Source organism: Dreissena polymorpha, chromosome 5, assembly GCF_020536995.1.
Source record: "Dreissena polymorpha isolate Duluth1 chromosome 5, UMN_Dpol_1.0, whole genome shotgun sequence".
NCBI classification, from domain to species: domain Eukaryota; kingdom Metazoa; phylum Mollusca; class Bivalvia; order Myida; family Dreissenidae; genus Dreissena; species Dreissena polymorpha.
Genome location: NC_068359.1, coordinates 63,106,175 through 63,121,834, shown reverse-complemented (window position 1 = coordinate 63,121,834; position 15,660 = coordinate 63,106,175). Strand labels below are relative to the sequence as shown.

At 35.7% G+C, this 15,660-nt stretch overlaps 1 protein-coding gene across 4 annotated transcripts in view; it reads left to right on the top strand.

The window, feature by feature from the left end:
- The window catches only part of LOC127832428 (histone-lysine N-methyltransferase PRDM9-like), a 75,025-nt gene extending 63,449 nt beyond the window's left edge, over positions 1-11,576 (top strand). For 3 of the 4 annotated variants that reach the window (XM_052357888.1, XM_052357891.1, XM_052357892.1), the window contains 6 exons: positions 2,533-2,727; positions 8,675-8,840; positions 9,231-9,332; positions 10,395-10,972; positions 11,141-11,224; positions 11,393-11,576. In XM_052357888.1, the coding sequence (XP_052213848.1) occupies positions 2,533-2,727; positions 8,675-8,840; positions 9,231-9,332; positions 10,395-10,972; positions 11,141-11,224; positions 11,393-11,494 (1,227 nt within the window). In that variant the 3' untranslated portion in view covers positions 11,495-11,576. The remainder of the gene's footprint in view (positions 1-2,532; positions 2,728-8,674; positions 8,841-9,230; positions 9,333-10,394; positions 10,973-11,140; positions 11,225-11,392) is intronic. The other variant, XM_052357889.1, reaches the window with a different exon arrangement.
- Positions 11,577-15,660: the final 4,084 nt, after the last annotated feature.

Here is a 15,660-nt window from a genome sequence, read left to right as displayed (position 1 = left end):
ATTGTTTCCTTCTGAACATGCAGTAAAACAGTGTTAGAAAGACCCAACCATGTTTCCAATGTTCTGGTGGTATTCTCAAATTTCCCAAAGGACTAAATGAAGTGTATTCATTCGTGGGTAGCCGCGGGCATTTTTATGAATGTAACCTAAAGGTCACCTAAGGTCAAAAGTGACGTAAAACAGCTACACCGAAAAAAATGGTGGAGCTGGTAGGGGACATATATTGCTTGGCAATAGTCTTGTTTAAATTGTTTTCAAATTGGTTGTAATTATATGTGATACACATGCTTTTAAATTACATGCACAAGTATTGAATAGCTACATATTTTTAATTTTACTAATATATCGTGTGTTAACATGCATTTTAACAAATAAAAAATTAATTTACAATGCAGTACATCTTTAACATTTAGAAAGATGCATGCATAATTTGTCCTTGCAATTTCTTTAGAAATTCTCATTGTCAGTTATAGGCATACATGCCAGAATTTTTTAGGTCCAAAGCGGGACATTCCATAAAAAATTGTCGGGACATTTGACCAAAAAGCAGGACACCTAAAACGATCGATCATTCCACCTTTACTGTAGTCAGTTTAGTACTAACAAAAACTCTTGATACTTTAATTCAAGACATAAAACATCTGATATGAGGCATGAAATCTAAAAGATAACAATAACAGTTTTGTTAAATAAGACAATAGCAATCAACAAAGATAATATTCATCTTTTTAGAGTACAAAATCTGGAACATTACGACAACAATACTCATTATATTACTTTCAATGGCAAACATTAACGCAGGGGAGGCTATCAAGTACACTGAAAGTACGGGTTACAGTAAGCTATCTACCGACCAGTTACATCAGCTTGACACGGAATGCGCGGCCGTACACATTTCCGAGGTAGGTTTTTGGTGGAATCAAACCGTCTTTGTGTTCATTTTAACTGCCAATAACGCCTCAACCGTTCTATGGCCCAGATTTTCCCTTTCATCTTTCTGAATTTTTTTCAGTGCGCTGAAAAAACGTTCTGGATCGGCGTTTTTGGTATATTGCACATTCGGATTATCCCGCTATATTGGAACTAAACATTGAATGTAAAAGACTCATTAATGACGCAAGGTTAATTTTACAAAACAATTGTTTTGTAAACCGTTTCAAAAAAAGACAAAAACAAACACATTTTCAACATTTATTTCATAATAATACAACTATCGATAGCAATAAGCGACCACTATCTTGAAGACCACCATGGTGTGAATGCTTGATAAAATCAATAATTAGCCGATAAATCGCTGATAAGGTGTCATAAACAACACTGGTACACACAAGAAGTCGAATCGGATTGTTAATTGGGGGCAATAAAGGGATTAGCGGTGGAAAGTGTTAGAGAAACAGAGCTTGAAATGCGAATTTTATTGGGAACCTATAGACCTTACATCGTTTTTTACGAATGTCGGGACAAATCGTCTCATATCGGGACTCCGGGACATAGGGCCCAAAAGCGGGACTGTCCCGCCGAGATCGGGACGTCTGGCATGTATGGTTATAGGTCCTCCTTTTGGCAAATATAATTAAATGGCCTCTAGTATTGCCTCATTAAATACTTTAGTACATTGTATACATGATACACAGGATGTGCAATCTAATTGAGAGAAGAAACTCTTGAATTCTATTGCAATATCAGTTAGATTAATGCGGTAGTTTTTTTTTGGCTAATGGTGCCTGATCAGTATACTAAAAGAAACGAAATATGTAGTTTTTATTTATTTACAATCTAGGCCAAACGCATATAACAATATCACAATACATAAGAACATAAAATCATAGTTACACCAATGTCATTCTGACAGCTGTAATTATCAAATAATATATAAAATATTTAAATAAATTTAATTTATATATTATAACAGTTATACAAATAAGTTATCAATTGAAATGCTATATTTGACCTATGGATTGATAATCCATTAAGCTAAATGGGGTCCATTAAAAGTACGAGAAAAAAACTCTAGTTGTTATATGATCTAACTAACACACATATACTTTGGTGTTTGATTGAAAGAAAACATGTCAATTACCTAGCGTTTTGTCTCAATCCGACAACTAAAACTATGTTAACAAAAAATGTATAACATTACCAAACATGAGGCTCAACTAAATAAATATTATTGCAAATATGGAAACATTTCAATTCAAACAGTATATATCACAGATTCCAACTGTTTCTATATCACAGGCATATTTATATATCAATAATACATATATATGTCCTCACTTCTCTCAGTTTGTCTATCATGTAGATGTTTCTTAACCATTCTTTTAAATTTGTCAATATTTTCCACTTTTTTGATGTCCTCTGGAAGGAAATACCAGTAGGAAGTATTTAAGTACATTATTGTGCTCCAAAAAAATAAAATAAGAATGGGAATATCATATGTTATTGTTTTTATGTTAATAAATATGAAATTTAGTTGTGAGCTTTTTAAGTCCACAACAAATAAAATGTTATTATCATTTCCTGTACCTTTAGGTAGTAAGTGGGGACCCTCTTAAAGCTGACAATACATTACCTGATGGACTTGAAATCAAAATGTCCAAAATAGTTGGAGCTGGTCTTGGAGTGTTTTCCAAGATGGGGCTAGAATCTAGGATCATGTTTGGACCCTACGGGGGCGATATCATCACTGACAGCCAGGCAGCTCATAAGTCAGGCTATTGCTGGCAGGTAAAAATGTCTCTAACTGAAGTTTGATATGAAGTGCTTTGATATTTATTCTTACTTTGAACTGCAAAGCTTATTTTAGAGGGATAAAAATAAGAATGAGCTCCTGAACCATAAAATGTGCGGTGGTCCCCTTTATTTTTTAAGAAAAATACTTTTCATGTATACAAAATGTCCTGAAAGAATCATGGTTGGCCCATGAGAATAAATTTTTGTTTATAACCCTGTTGTTGTCATTTTCTACATGTGTTAACTAAGTCTTCATGTTTAAAATGATGGGAAAGCTAAATTTTCCTTCAAAATTATGATCTAGCGATCAGTATCATTGAGGCAATTTAACAGATAAAATAAATGTTTTATATGGGCATGTTGGCATATAGAGAATAACAGGTTACTGTCCCATCCTTTTGTAATATATCAGGCGAGGCTGAGAATAATATAACGGCGAGGCTTGCCGAGCCGTTATTTTATTTGTGCTGAGCCTGATATATTACAAAATGATGGGACAGTAACCTGTTTTCTGTTTATCATACCACATTTTCCTAAAAATCTGCAAAACAATTTATTTTTATGCCCCCCTTCGAAGAAGAGGGGGTATATTGCTTTGCTCATGTCGGTCTGTCGGTCCGTCCACAAGGTGGTTGTCAGATGATAACTCAAGAACGCTTGGGCCTAGGATCATGAAACTTCATAGGTACATTGATCATGACTCGCAGATGACCCCTATCGATTTTGAGGTCACCTGCAGGTCAAAGGTCAAGGTCACGGTGACCCGAAATAGTAAAATGGTTTTTGGATGATAACTCAAGAATGCATACACGGCCAACAGGGCGAACTCTGAACAATTTAACTGAAGCAACTGGTCTGTAATCCTAAATCTATAATTATCAGTCCAATGAAACATCATCCTTTGAGTAAAATAAAGTGGATAAGTAAAAATATTATCAGAATATGAGATTTTTTGTATATTTTGTATATTAAATATTGTGTTTATGTTTAATTTTGTTGATTAATATAAATATAAGCAGGACAAGGGAGGTAATACACTATTATATCTTTCTTATATACAGGGGAAACAAATGCAATAAGTTTAAATTTCATGTTTAATGAATAGAGGATATTTATCATGTCGGTGTGAGATCATTTGTTATTTTTAATGATCACATTTTATTATTACTTTGACAAAACAACACTTACCTGAATACCACAATGGATTCCACCCAAACAATGCCCCACGCCCCTACCAGAATCCCCCCCCCCAACCTCACCCCCAATTTTTTTTTATAAACATCATCTAATAAATTACCACACCCCACATTATACCCCCCTCTCACCCCCATCCCCCCTACCCGCCCTGCCTACCCCAACCCCCCCCCCCCCCTCCAGATTTTTTTTTAAACATCTAATTAATAACCCCACCCCTCATTATACCTCCCTCTCACTCCCCCGACCCCCCACCCCCCATTTTTTTTAAACATCTAATAAATTACCACACCCCACATTATACAGCCCTCTCACTCCCCCCTACCGCCCCCCACCCCCCACCCCTTAACTCCCCCCCCCCCCCATTTTTTTTTAACATGTAATAAATTACCCCACCCCACAATATTACCCCCTCTCACCCCCACCCCCCCCCCCCCCAACAATTTTTTTTAAACATCTTATAAATTACCACACCCCACATTATACCCCCCTCTCACCTCCACCCCCCTACCCCCCCCACCCCCCTTCCCCCCCCCCCAATTTTTTTTTTTCAAACATCTAATAAATTACCACACCCCACATTATACCCCCTCTAACTCCCCCCTACCCCCCCAACCCCCGCCCCAATTTTTTTTAAACATCTAATAAATTATCACACCCCACATTATTACCCCCCCATCCCCCCCACCCACCCCCAATTTTTTTTAAATATCTTATAAATTACCACACCCCACATACCCCCCCTCTCACCCCCACCCCCCCACTCCCACCCCCACCCTCCCAAAAGAATAAAAAAAAATTAACATCTAATAAATTACCACTCCCCACATTATTACCCCCCTCTCACCCCCCCCCCACCCCACCCCCCCCCCCCAATTTATTTTTTTTAAACATCTAATAAATTACCACACCCCACATTATACCCCCCTCTCACTCCCCCCTTGATCATGGCTGGCAGATGACCCCTATTGATTTTCAGGTCAAAGGTCAAGGTCACAGTGACTCGAAATAGTACAATGGCTTCTGGATGAAAACTTACATTAGGTCAAAGGTCAAGGTCACAGTGACAAAAAACGTATTCACACAATGGCTGCCACTACAACTGACAGCCCATATTGGGGGCATGCATGTTTTACAAACAGCCCATGTTTATATTTAAACTGTGTACGTATCCCCGCTGATTTTGCTGATCAGGCTTTTACACGTTGACATTCATGTAGCAACAACGTTCGAAAAGACGATACAAAAAATCGCTTATTTTAAACATCGTATAGAGAAAAAAAGTTGTTTGCACTACGAATGGGAAGAGTACACCCGCTTTAATTATACACGTCTTGAATTGGAAATCAGGAATGGACTGCAGCGACAAATTTAATCGAAGAACACACATCACCGAATAGTTCGGAGACGCCATTTTGGAGATGTGTATTGAAATTGACATTTTGATGATGGTGTCAATATTGACATAAGCGTGTTAAATTGTTTGTTTAAGTAGTGATGGATTACCATACAGTTATCATTTGTCTTGACTTCCCGTGCAACACTTGCGAGTGCAATGACTATATCAATATTTAAGATGTATTGTCCCATTGATGACGTCATTTAACTTCTGTAGTGCGGGCTGATGTAATTTTTTAAAAATAAATGTTTTTGTGATGTATGACTTCAAACTAGAATGAAATATGTACGTTCTTGGTATCAAATTGTTTGTTTTGTTGAACCTGATTCATGTTGATAGAAATAGTTGACGTTATTGCAAATCCCACGTAAATCCAAACATTGACTGATAAGATCTTCCTGTTGACCTTGATATATAAAAAAAATATATCAGGCAACGTTATATCAGGCAGATATCAATGCGGTGGTATGATAAAATTGGATTTCAAACTGATTGTGTAACAACAAGTAATTAAACAAAATCATTGTGAAATCTGAGGTAGAACTTCACTTTAAAAAAACATCAGAACAAATTATTTTGCTTTTGACTGTATCGATAAAATTATGAACTCATCATATGAGAATCAGATTCTAATAATTTATATGAGGTTAACCAAGTTAACGCCCAATTTTATTGGGAATAGTTTAAAAAAATCTTTCTGTCTGAAATCACTTCAATAAATCAATAAATATTTGGTGTGTAGCATTATATTGAGGTGTTCAACAAAGTTTGTTCAGTTTATGGCCAAACCTAGGGGTCACCAGTTATACATAGACTTGTTTACCGGTAGGTTAAACCTAAAAATTCATCTAGTCTGAAATGTTAAATGGTGCATAGTTAAAATTTAGGATCAATGAAAGCTCTTTACAAAGTTTATTAAATCTTGCCTCTGGAGCGATTACTGAATACATGGTTGGTAACTAACATTTTGGCTATAGTTACATGCCCTTGTTTTTTCAATACTTTTTGTGTAGAGAACATACAAGTTTTTGTTTTTTAAACCCAGTGGCCGACTACATATTTAGGGCCTATTGGTCAGTGGGCTCCTGCTAATTTCCATGCCTGAATTCATGCTCCAAACGCCACAAATATGATATGAAAATAAATTTATTTTTCTAAAACAACAAGGCCCAGACCTTTGATAACTATGCCCCCTTCAAAGAAGAGGGTGTATATTGTTTTGCACATGTCAGTCCGTTGGTCTGTCCAGGGTTCCCAGCCAACCTGGAAATCAGGGAAAACCACGAAAAAGACTTTCACTTTTTCCAGTCAGGGAATTTGGGAAAAGTTCCTGAAATCAGGGAAAAATCAGGGAATTTTGTTTGGCCAGACTTTCCCGACTTGTGTCGAAAAGTCCATACAATTAAAACTGCAAATCAATTCCTCTGCATGGCTATTTATTAAGGGTGTCTAAAACAAGAAAAAGGTCGAAATTATGATCCTGGAATTTTTATTTTCCATCAGGGAAAAGTCAGTGAATTTTGTTTGTACAAAAAGCTGGGAATCCTGCTGTCGGTCCATCCGTCCACCAGTTGGTTTCCGGATGATAACTCAAGAACGCTTTGGCCTAGGATCATGAAACTTCATAGGTACATTCAATTTGATCATGACTGTCAGATGACCCCTATAGATTTTCAGGTCAGTAGGTCAAAGGTCAAGGTCACAGTGACTCGAAATAGTAAAATGGTTTCCAGATGATAACTCAATAATTCTAGGATCATGAAACTTCATAGGTACATTGACCATGACTGGCAGATGACCCCTATAGATTTTCAGGTCACTAGGTCAAAGGTCAAGGTCACAGTGACTCAAAACAGTAAAATGGTTCCGGATGATAACTCAAGAATGCTTACGCCTAGGATCATGAAACTTCATAGGAACATTGATCATGACTGGCAGATGACCCCTATTGATTTTCAGGTCACTACGTCAAAGGTCAAGGTCACAGTGACTCAAAACAGTAAAATGGTTTCCGGATGATAACTCAAGAATGCTTACACCTAGGATCACGAAACTTCATAGGTACATTGATCATGACTGGCAGATGACCCTTATTGATTTTCAGGTCACTTGGTAAAAGGTCAAGTTCACAGGGACTCAAAACAGTAAAATGGTTTCCAGATAATAACTCAAGAATGCTTACGCCTAGGATCATGAAACTTCATAGGAACATTGATCATGACTTGCAGATGACCCCTATTGATTTTCAGGTCACTAGGTCAAAGGTCAAGGTCACAGTGACTCACAACAGTAAAATGGTTTCCGGATGATAAATCAAGAATGCTTACGCCTAGGATCATGAAACTTCATAGGTACATTGATCATGACTGGCAGATGACCCCTATTGATTTTCAGGTCAAAGGTCAAGGTCACAGTGACTCGAAACAGTAAAATGGTTTTCAAATGATAACTCAAGAATGCTTACGCCTAGGATCATGAAACTTCATAGGCACATTGATCATGGCTGGCAGATGACCCCTATTGATTTTCAGGTCACTAGGTCAAAGGTCAAGGTCACAGTGACTCGAAATAGTAAAATGGTTTCCGGATGATAACTCAAGAATGCTTACACCTAGGATCATGAAACGTTATAGGTACATTGATCATGACTGGCAGATGACCCCTATTGATTTTCAGGTCACTAGGTCAAAGGTCAAGGTCACAGTGACAAAAAACATTCACACAATGGCTGCCACTACAAATGACAGCCCATATGGGGGGCATGCATGTTTTACAAACAGCCCTTGTTTTTAATATGTGATGTTACATTTTATAGTGGTTGTCTTACAAAGTGTTATCAAATCATGACTCTAGGATCAAAACTGGCCTCAAATCAGAAATAAAATGATTATTTAGACTATAAAATGACAAGGTCCAGAGGTGTAAATATTATGTGGTGACATTGTATAGGGGTTGTTTAAGCAGTTTGTTCAATTTATGCTCCTATAGTCAAAGAGGCCCTAAATGTGGGGTCTATTCCTCTAAGCTTCAGTTTATTAAGTAAGCAATCAAGGACCCTCAGGGTCCACTTGATTTTGGTAATCTATACTTGTGCTTAACCCATTTATGCCTAGTGGACTCTCCCATCCTTCTAAATTGGATCAATTTATTTCCAAAATTAGGGATGTCTAGTATATTTATTTCTATATTTAGAATATTTCTTACAGAAATTCCTTAAAGCATACAGCGCAGACCCTGATGAGACGCCGCATCATGCTCATCTGGTCTCATCTGGGTCTACGCTGTTTGCCAAGGCTTTTTTTCTAGACGCTAGGCATAAATGGGTTAATTATAATCTATGATATTCAGATCTATACCGAAGGCAAACCAAGCCACTTTGTGGATGCCCAGAACAAGTCCACCTCTAATTGGATGAGATACGTGAACTGTGCAATGAAGGAGGCAGATCAGAACCTTGTAGCGTTTCAGTACAAAGGAGGCATCTATTACTGCACTTTCAAGCCAGTTTTGCCGGGTACACATGCTTAGAGTTATGACTACGTTATATAAAATGTCACTTTTTTGTCATGTGATTGATACACCTGATAATAACCAAACTGTGAGGGTTCTGATTCCATGCCACAGCAATTGTCACAAACAAACAAATGATTGTGAGTTTCTTGCACATTTGGAAATGTGCCTGTGTCCAAATGCGCATGTGTGATCTGCAATTAATCATTTCAGAAAGAAACCAGGAAATTTATTTTTAGTGCAATCTGTCCTTTATTTAAATTGCAAAATATAAACAGGATTACCATGAGAAGAATGAAGAATTATTATATTTTTGGATTGTATTTAACAAATGACAAACATTTGCAAATGTATGTCAGAAATAAATTGCAATTAAATATTCCTATTGCTTCAGGTGAGGAACTGCTGGTCTGGTATGGAGATGAATATGCCAGAGAACTTGGCCTCATCAGAGACAAGAACTTGCTTTTCAGACCTAAATATGTCAATGGAGAAGGTTTGTTGTTAGTTTTCATTGGTTATCATGACATTAATTAATATGTTTGTTATCATATGAATGAATTTATTGGGTACATATGATAGATGTCAGACTTATATTTTCAATTATTACTTCTGTGAACAAACAAAGCAAATTTTTGTTATGTTCAACATGAACTGTTGAGAAATATTGTTATCTCAGACTGTTTCATCTTAAACAAATACTTTATCTGTAAATGAATTAAAGTTCATTGAAGGTGCATAATTTAAGTACTTGTAAAACTATATTGAAAATGCTAATATAAATATGCGAGAGAGAGGCATTACCATAATTACTCAGTTTTCAGACACTTTAAAATAATAATATTTTTCTGTGTCCGGAAATTTAGATACAAATAATTCTTTAAAATTACAGTTGTCTGAAAATTTAGAGACTCAAATTTAGGTGTACGAAAATTATAACATTGAAATAAATGCAATAAATCAATGTACAATACTATTATTATGTTCTTGTGATTAAACATTTTTTTCCTTATAAAAATTAATACAACTTCGCAGCTTTGTTAACTCTTGCCTTCCATGATATAGAACAAATAAAAATAAAAACGGAAAAAATTCTGCGTCCTCGTTTCGAAGGCTGTTGGGTGAATCCATTATCTTTTACTGGTACATGTATATATGGTTATTTACCCAATTACACAAATTATTGTCTATTTCTCTTTGACATGCATCTGCCAGGTTTTATGACCTTAATGCGGTTGTAAAACTGATCGAGGTGTTACAAGATAACGAAAACAGGGCCGAAGTCTGTAGAATAGCGCGGTAAAATTAGGAAACATTAATAATTGACGAAAACCAGTATGTCAGAAAATTCCGAGTTATGAAAAAAAAGTTTGTAAAAAAGAGGGTGTCTAAAAACTTAGTGTCTGAAAACTTAGAGTAAAAAAATTATGTATGTTAAAACAGGCATGACAAGTCACTTAATAGAAGCAAAATATACATGCAAGCATATTTATTCTGAAGAAGGTTAATCTGTCTATGTACAAAAATTTGCCCTGAATAGCATGTTAATATTTTTCAGAATATTACCCATGTGTGTACTGCAAGATAGCCTACACAACTGCAGTTCCCTGTGTGCGACATTTGAGATTAGTGCATGGAGGTGATAAACTGACATCATGTGATCTACAAGTTCTCGATCAGTGGCTCAGAGAAAATGATGATAAATATTTTAAAAAGCCTTCGCAAAATTTGAATCACAGAGCCAATAACAAAATGATCAACTGTATTCTAAATGGAAAAGAGAAAGGCGACATTTTACTAAGAGACTCTAAAAGAAAGATAACAAGTGAAATAACACAAAACACAAATGGAAAAAGTACTGATGGAAAGAAGTACACATGTGAGTTGTGCAGCTATTTCAGTAACAAAAGTGGTAGCATGAAGGAACACATGAAGATACATACAGGAGAGAGACCGTACAAGTGTGAGGTGTGTGGGTATGCATGTAACCATATTGGTGACTTGAAGAAACACAAGAGGATACATACAGGAGAGAGACAGTACAAGTGTGAGGTGTGTGGGTATGCATGTAACCAGAGTAGTAACTTGAAGAAACACAAGAGGATACATACAGGAGAGAGACCGTACAAGTGTGAGGTGTGTGGGTATGCATGTAACGAGAGTAGTATCTTGAAGACACACAAGAGGATACATACAGGAGAGAGACCGTACAAGTGTGAGGTGTGTGGGTATGCATTTAACCGTATTGGTGACTTGAAGAAACACAAGAGGATACATACAGGAGAGAGACAGTACAAGTGTGAGGTGTGTGGGTATGCATGTAACCAGAGTAGTAACTTGAAGAAACACAAGAGGATACATACAGGAGAGAGACTGTACAAGTGTGAGGTGTGTGGTTATGCATCTAACAATAGTAAGACCTTGAAGAGACACATGAAGATACATACAGGAGAGAGACAGTACAAGTGTGAGGTGTGTGGGTATGCATGTAACGAGAGTGGTGACTTGAAGACACACACAAGGATACATACAGGAGAGAGACTGTACAAGTGTGAGGTGTGTGGGTATGCAAGCAACCAGAGTAGTGGATTGAAAAATCACATGAAGAAACATGCAAACAAAGAAAATGAAAGCAAAAATCACAGTAATACTCAATAAATTTAGTAAATAGTAAATACACTTCCAAATGTATATTTTATAAGCTTGCATTCACTTATTTAAGTTATTTCACTTATATTATTATATTACTTTAATATAGTTTAATTGAAATGCATATTATTATATTACTTTAATATAGTTTAATTGAAATGCTCAAAGTGTTTTTTGTGGATTTCATTATTTATTTATATATTAAGGAACTTGTCATACTGCTTGTAGTAAATTGTGCAATACAATTATTTTTAGTCAGTTTTCTTTTTTTATCATATTTTGTTTTATGAATACGCAAACTACATGACAGTCGGACAGCTTGTACATGTATTTACTAATATATATTTGACACATCTTTTTTTAGACCTGCAGAGTGTCATTTTGACATCTCCAAAGGAAAATGGGTGCAACAAGTTTGCACTATTATAAATATCAACTTGTAAGGTAAAGATTAAAGTCAATAGTTGTTAAGTTATCTAAATGAACTTGTTTCATGATAACTATTGCTCATGTGGTACTTAAGTTGATGTGCATTGCAAAATAATGATTTAGTCTATGCTGTTGAATAGTAAGTAGATTATATTTTCATGGGACATTTGTGAAAACTATAAGATAAAATTTCAATGTTGTGACTTTTGTCAATGTTGAATTTTTTTGCTATCCAGTTTGATGTGTAAACTTTCAAGCAGCTACATTTATGGTCCAGTCAGTGCATATGTTTGTTGATTTTGGGGGCATTAATGCAGCTCATTTTGCAAAACTTAAAGTATATTTTTACCCCGAAATTAACTAAAACAATCCCTGTGCAAAACAAACAAATAAAACCATGGGAATTTTTAAATGTGTTTTCATTGTATTAAAGCAAATATTTAAGTGCTGTACAAACCTAGCCTATGCTATGAATAATAATGAATTTTATTTAAAGCTACTAGATATTAATAATTGTATTTAAATTAACAATAATTTTGGATCAATATCAATATATTCTGCATGACAACACTCCTCTGGATGGACTAAGGCCCCAGTCCCCAAAGAGCGAGAATATGCCCTGCCAATCTTTATGAAATTTTGTCAGAACATGAGTCCCCATGAAAACTCGACCTAAGTAGAAACTGGGATTTATTGGTTCAAAAACTAGTTAACTAGGTAACATTACAGACAAAAACTTGAAAACTGTCTTAACCCTTTCAGTGCGGGAACCGAATTTTGAAGGCATTTGCAAACAGTTTGGATCCAGATGAGACGCCACAGAACGTGGCGTATCATCAGGATCCAAACTGTTTGCTATTCTGATAGTATTCTTTGAAAAAAATCAAAGAAAATGCTAATTTTACAAATTCAGCAGACAACATTTTAGCAGACGACAAATTTCCCAGCATGCAAAGGGTTAAAGCACATTTATTTCCTAATGTGCATAAGCTTATGGTTATGAGTTGTTCTGATTTTTATGCCCCTGGATCGAAAGATCGGGGGTATATTGTTTTTGGCCTGTCTGTCTGTCATTCATTCATGCATTAATTGTATGTGTGGTTTAAGTTTGATAACTTTTGCAATAATGAAGTTAATAACTTCATATTTGGCATGCACGTGTATCTCATGGAGCTGCACATTTTGAGTGGTGAAAAGTTAAGGTCATCCTTCAAGGTCAAAGGTCAAATATCGTTGTATTTTTCTTTCCTATAACTTTAACCTTCGTTAAAGTTTGGTCATAACGTTTTGAATATTGGAGATAGCAATTTGATATTTGGCATGCATGTGTAAAGGTTAAAGTTTGGTCATAATTTTTGAATATTGAAGATAGCAACTTGATATTTGTAATGCATGTGTATCTCATGGAGCTGCACATTTTGAGTGTTGAAAGGTCAAGGTCATCCTTCAAGGTCAAAAGTCAAATTTATGGCTTCAAAGCGGCGCAATAGGGGGCATTGTGTTTCTGACAAACACATCTCTTGTTCTACTGAGTGTGCTATGGTTCTTGTCTGTTGAAAATCATGGTCTTCAAGAAGCACACTTGTTAATACAACGTTTCAAATGTAAATTATAGGCTTAGTGCCTATTTTTGCCCATTTCATGATATGGTTAATGAATTGACGCTTTTAATTGACTAGAAACTTAATTTTTATCTGCATGATTAAGTTTATGCATCAGGTTAGTAGTTGTAATCGTATGTAATTGTCAAACTTTCAATGTCAATAATTTCCCCATATAACTATATGATTTTCTCGCAGACATAAACTTAGTACATGTATTATATTTAGTACTTTATAGAAAGTGGCACTCTTACAGAAAATGACGTTTTGACTTCATCTGGTTAAATTAATTATTTGTATATATTTAATGGAATTTACTTCTATGTAATGCATTCTTAATTATTAAATATGAAATTCATCTGAATTTATAATAATCACGACATTTATTGTTATGTATACACGTTATTGTTCACCAGGTTTTCCGAAGGAAAAAACTGGTTATTAGAATAACGAATGCGGGCTGGCTGGCGGGCGGGACAAGCTTGTCCGCTCTCTAATTCAAATAATTCAAATGCACATTTTGAGTTGCAGTTGTCTCCATTTATCATACTTTTTTTTAATGAAAACCTGGTTTTGTGACAATTTTGTCCCTTGTTTCCACAGTTATTATGTTTCTTTTGAAACTAGTTAAAATGTTAACGTCATTTCCATTATGTGTATGTTGTTAAATGTTTGGAATTGTTCGAATAAAAATATGTTGAAACTTAGTAAACCCAAATCATATTATGTTGTTTTTCTTTTGCAAACCCTTATCGAAGTTCACACAAGTTTTAACCCATTTATGCTTAGTGTCTAGAAAAAAGGCCTTGGCAAACAGCGTAGACCCAGATGAGACGCCGCATGATGCAGCGTCTCATCTGGGTCAGCGCTGTTTGCTTAAAGGACTTTCTGTAGAAATATTATAAATATAGAAATAAATATACTGGACATCCCTAATTTTGGAAATAAATTGATCAAATTTAGAATGATGGGAGAGTCAAGTAGGCATAAATGGGTTAAACATCCATGCGCATGACACGCACTCTCCACGACGGTTGCCAATTGATTCCTGTTTACAAGATTAATGATAATCACTTAAATATTACTGGCCAGAAATCGCAATTTTACTGGCCGATCCGATCAATGTCATAACGTGGCCATAAATATTTCGCTGGTCATTTGGACATGCCAAAAATTGTGTTTCTCAATCGTCAGGAGGGAAAATACTCCGTATCTGTGTTTCAATTATACTTCCTGACCTAAATTGCAAACATCCTGGTATCAAAACTTCCTGAAAAAAATACTTCAAAATTTTACTTCCGATATTCATGGAAGGGCGGGCTTCGCAATTCGTTGTCCTTTGCGCACGCTCTGATTATTTAATCAATTCAACGTTTCGCTGCATGTGGACTAGTGATTAATAATACAATGTACCAAAGATCTGTCAATAAACATAAATTGATAGATCTTTTATATTACGGAAGTGTAGTTACGATTAAAATGTACCGGCTTATCACACATGATGCTGTCAAAACTTCTTTATACTTCAAGCAAAGCATTCAAAATCAGAGACAATCAAGATCAAACTTAAAGTTCCTTTTTGTGTTCGATGAATGGTTCCGAATTATCTGCTCTACTATGAGGCAGCACTCACAAAGAGCCTATTATACAGTCTAATGAATACTTAAATGCTTGTGTATTTCAGTTTTCGCTCTGTTTTTAAGAAGTGAAGGGGTGCATATTGATCGTCTTATTGTCCGTCCGCCTGCCCTTAATTTTGTCAGATTGTTCTGTCGCATGTTATTGTCCCCTATCGGTTTCACCGGAGGGGACTTATGGTTTCGCTCTGTGTGTCTGTGTCTGTCACACTTTTCTGGATCCTGCGATAACTTTAAAAGTTCTTAATATTTTTTTCATGAAACTTGAAACATGGATAAATGGCAATATGGACATTATGCACGTCATTTTATTTTGTTCCTACGTCAAAAATTCTGGTTGCTATGGCAACAAATAGACTAGAAATACTGCTGAAAATGGTGGTTTTCTGGATCCTGCGATAACTTGAAAAGTTCTTCATATTTTTTCATGAAACTTGAAACATGGATAGATGGCAATATGGACATTATGCATGTCATTTCATTTTGTTCCTACGTCAAAATTCTTATT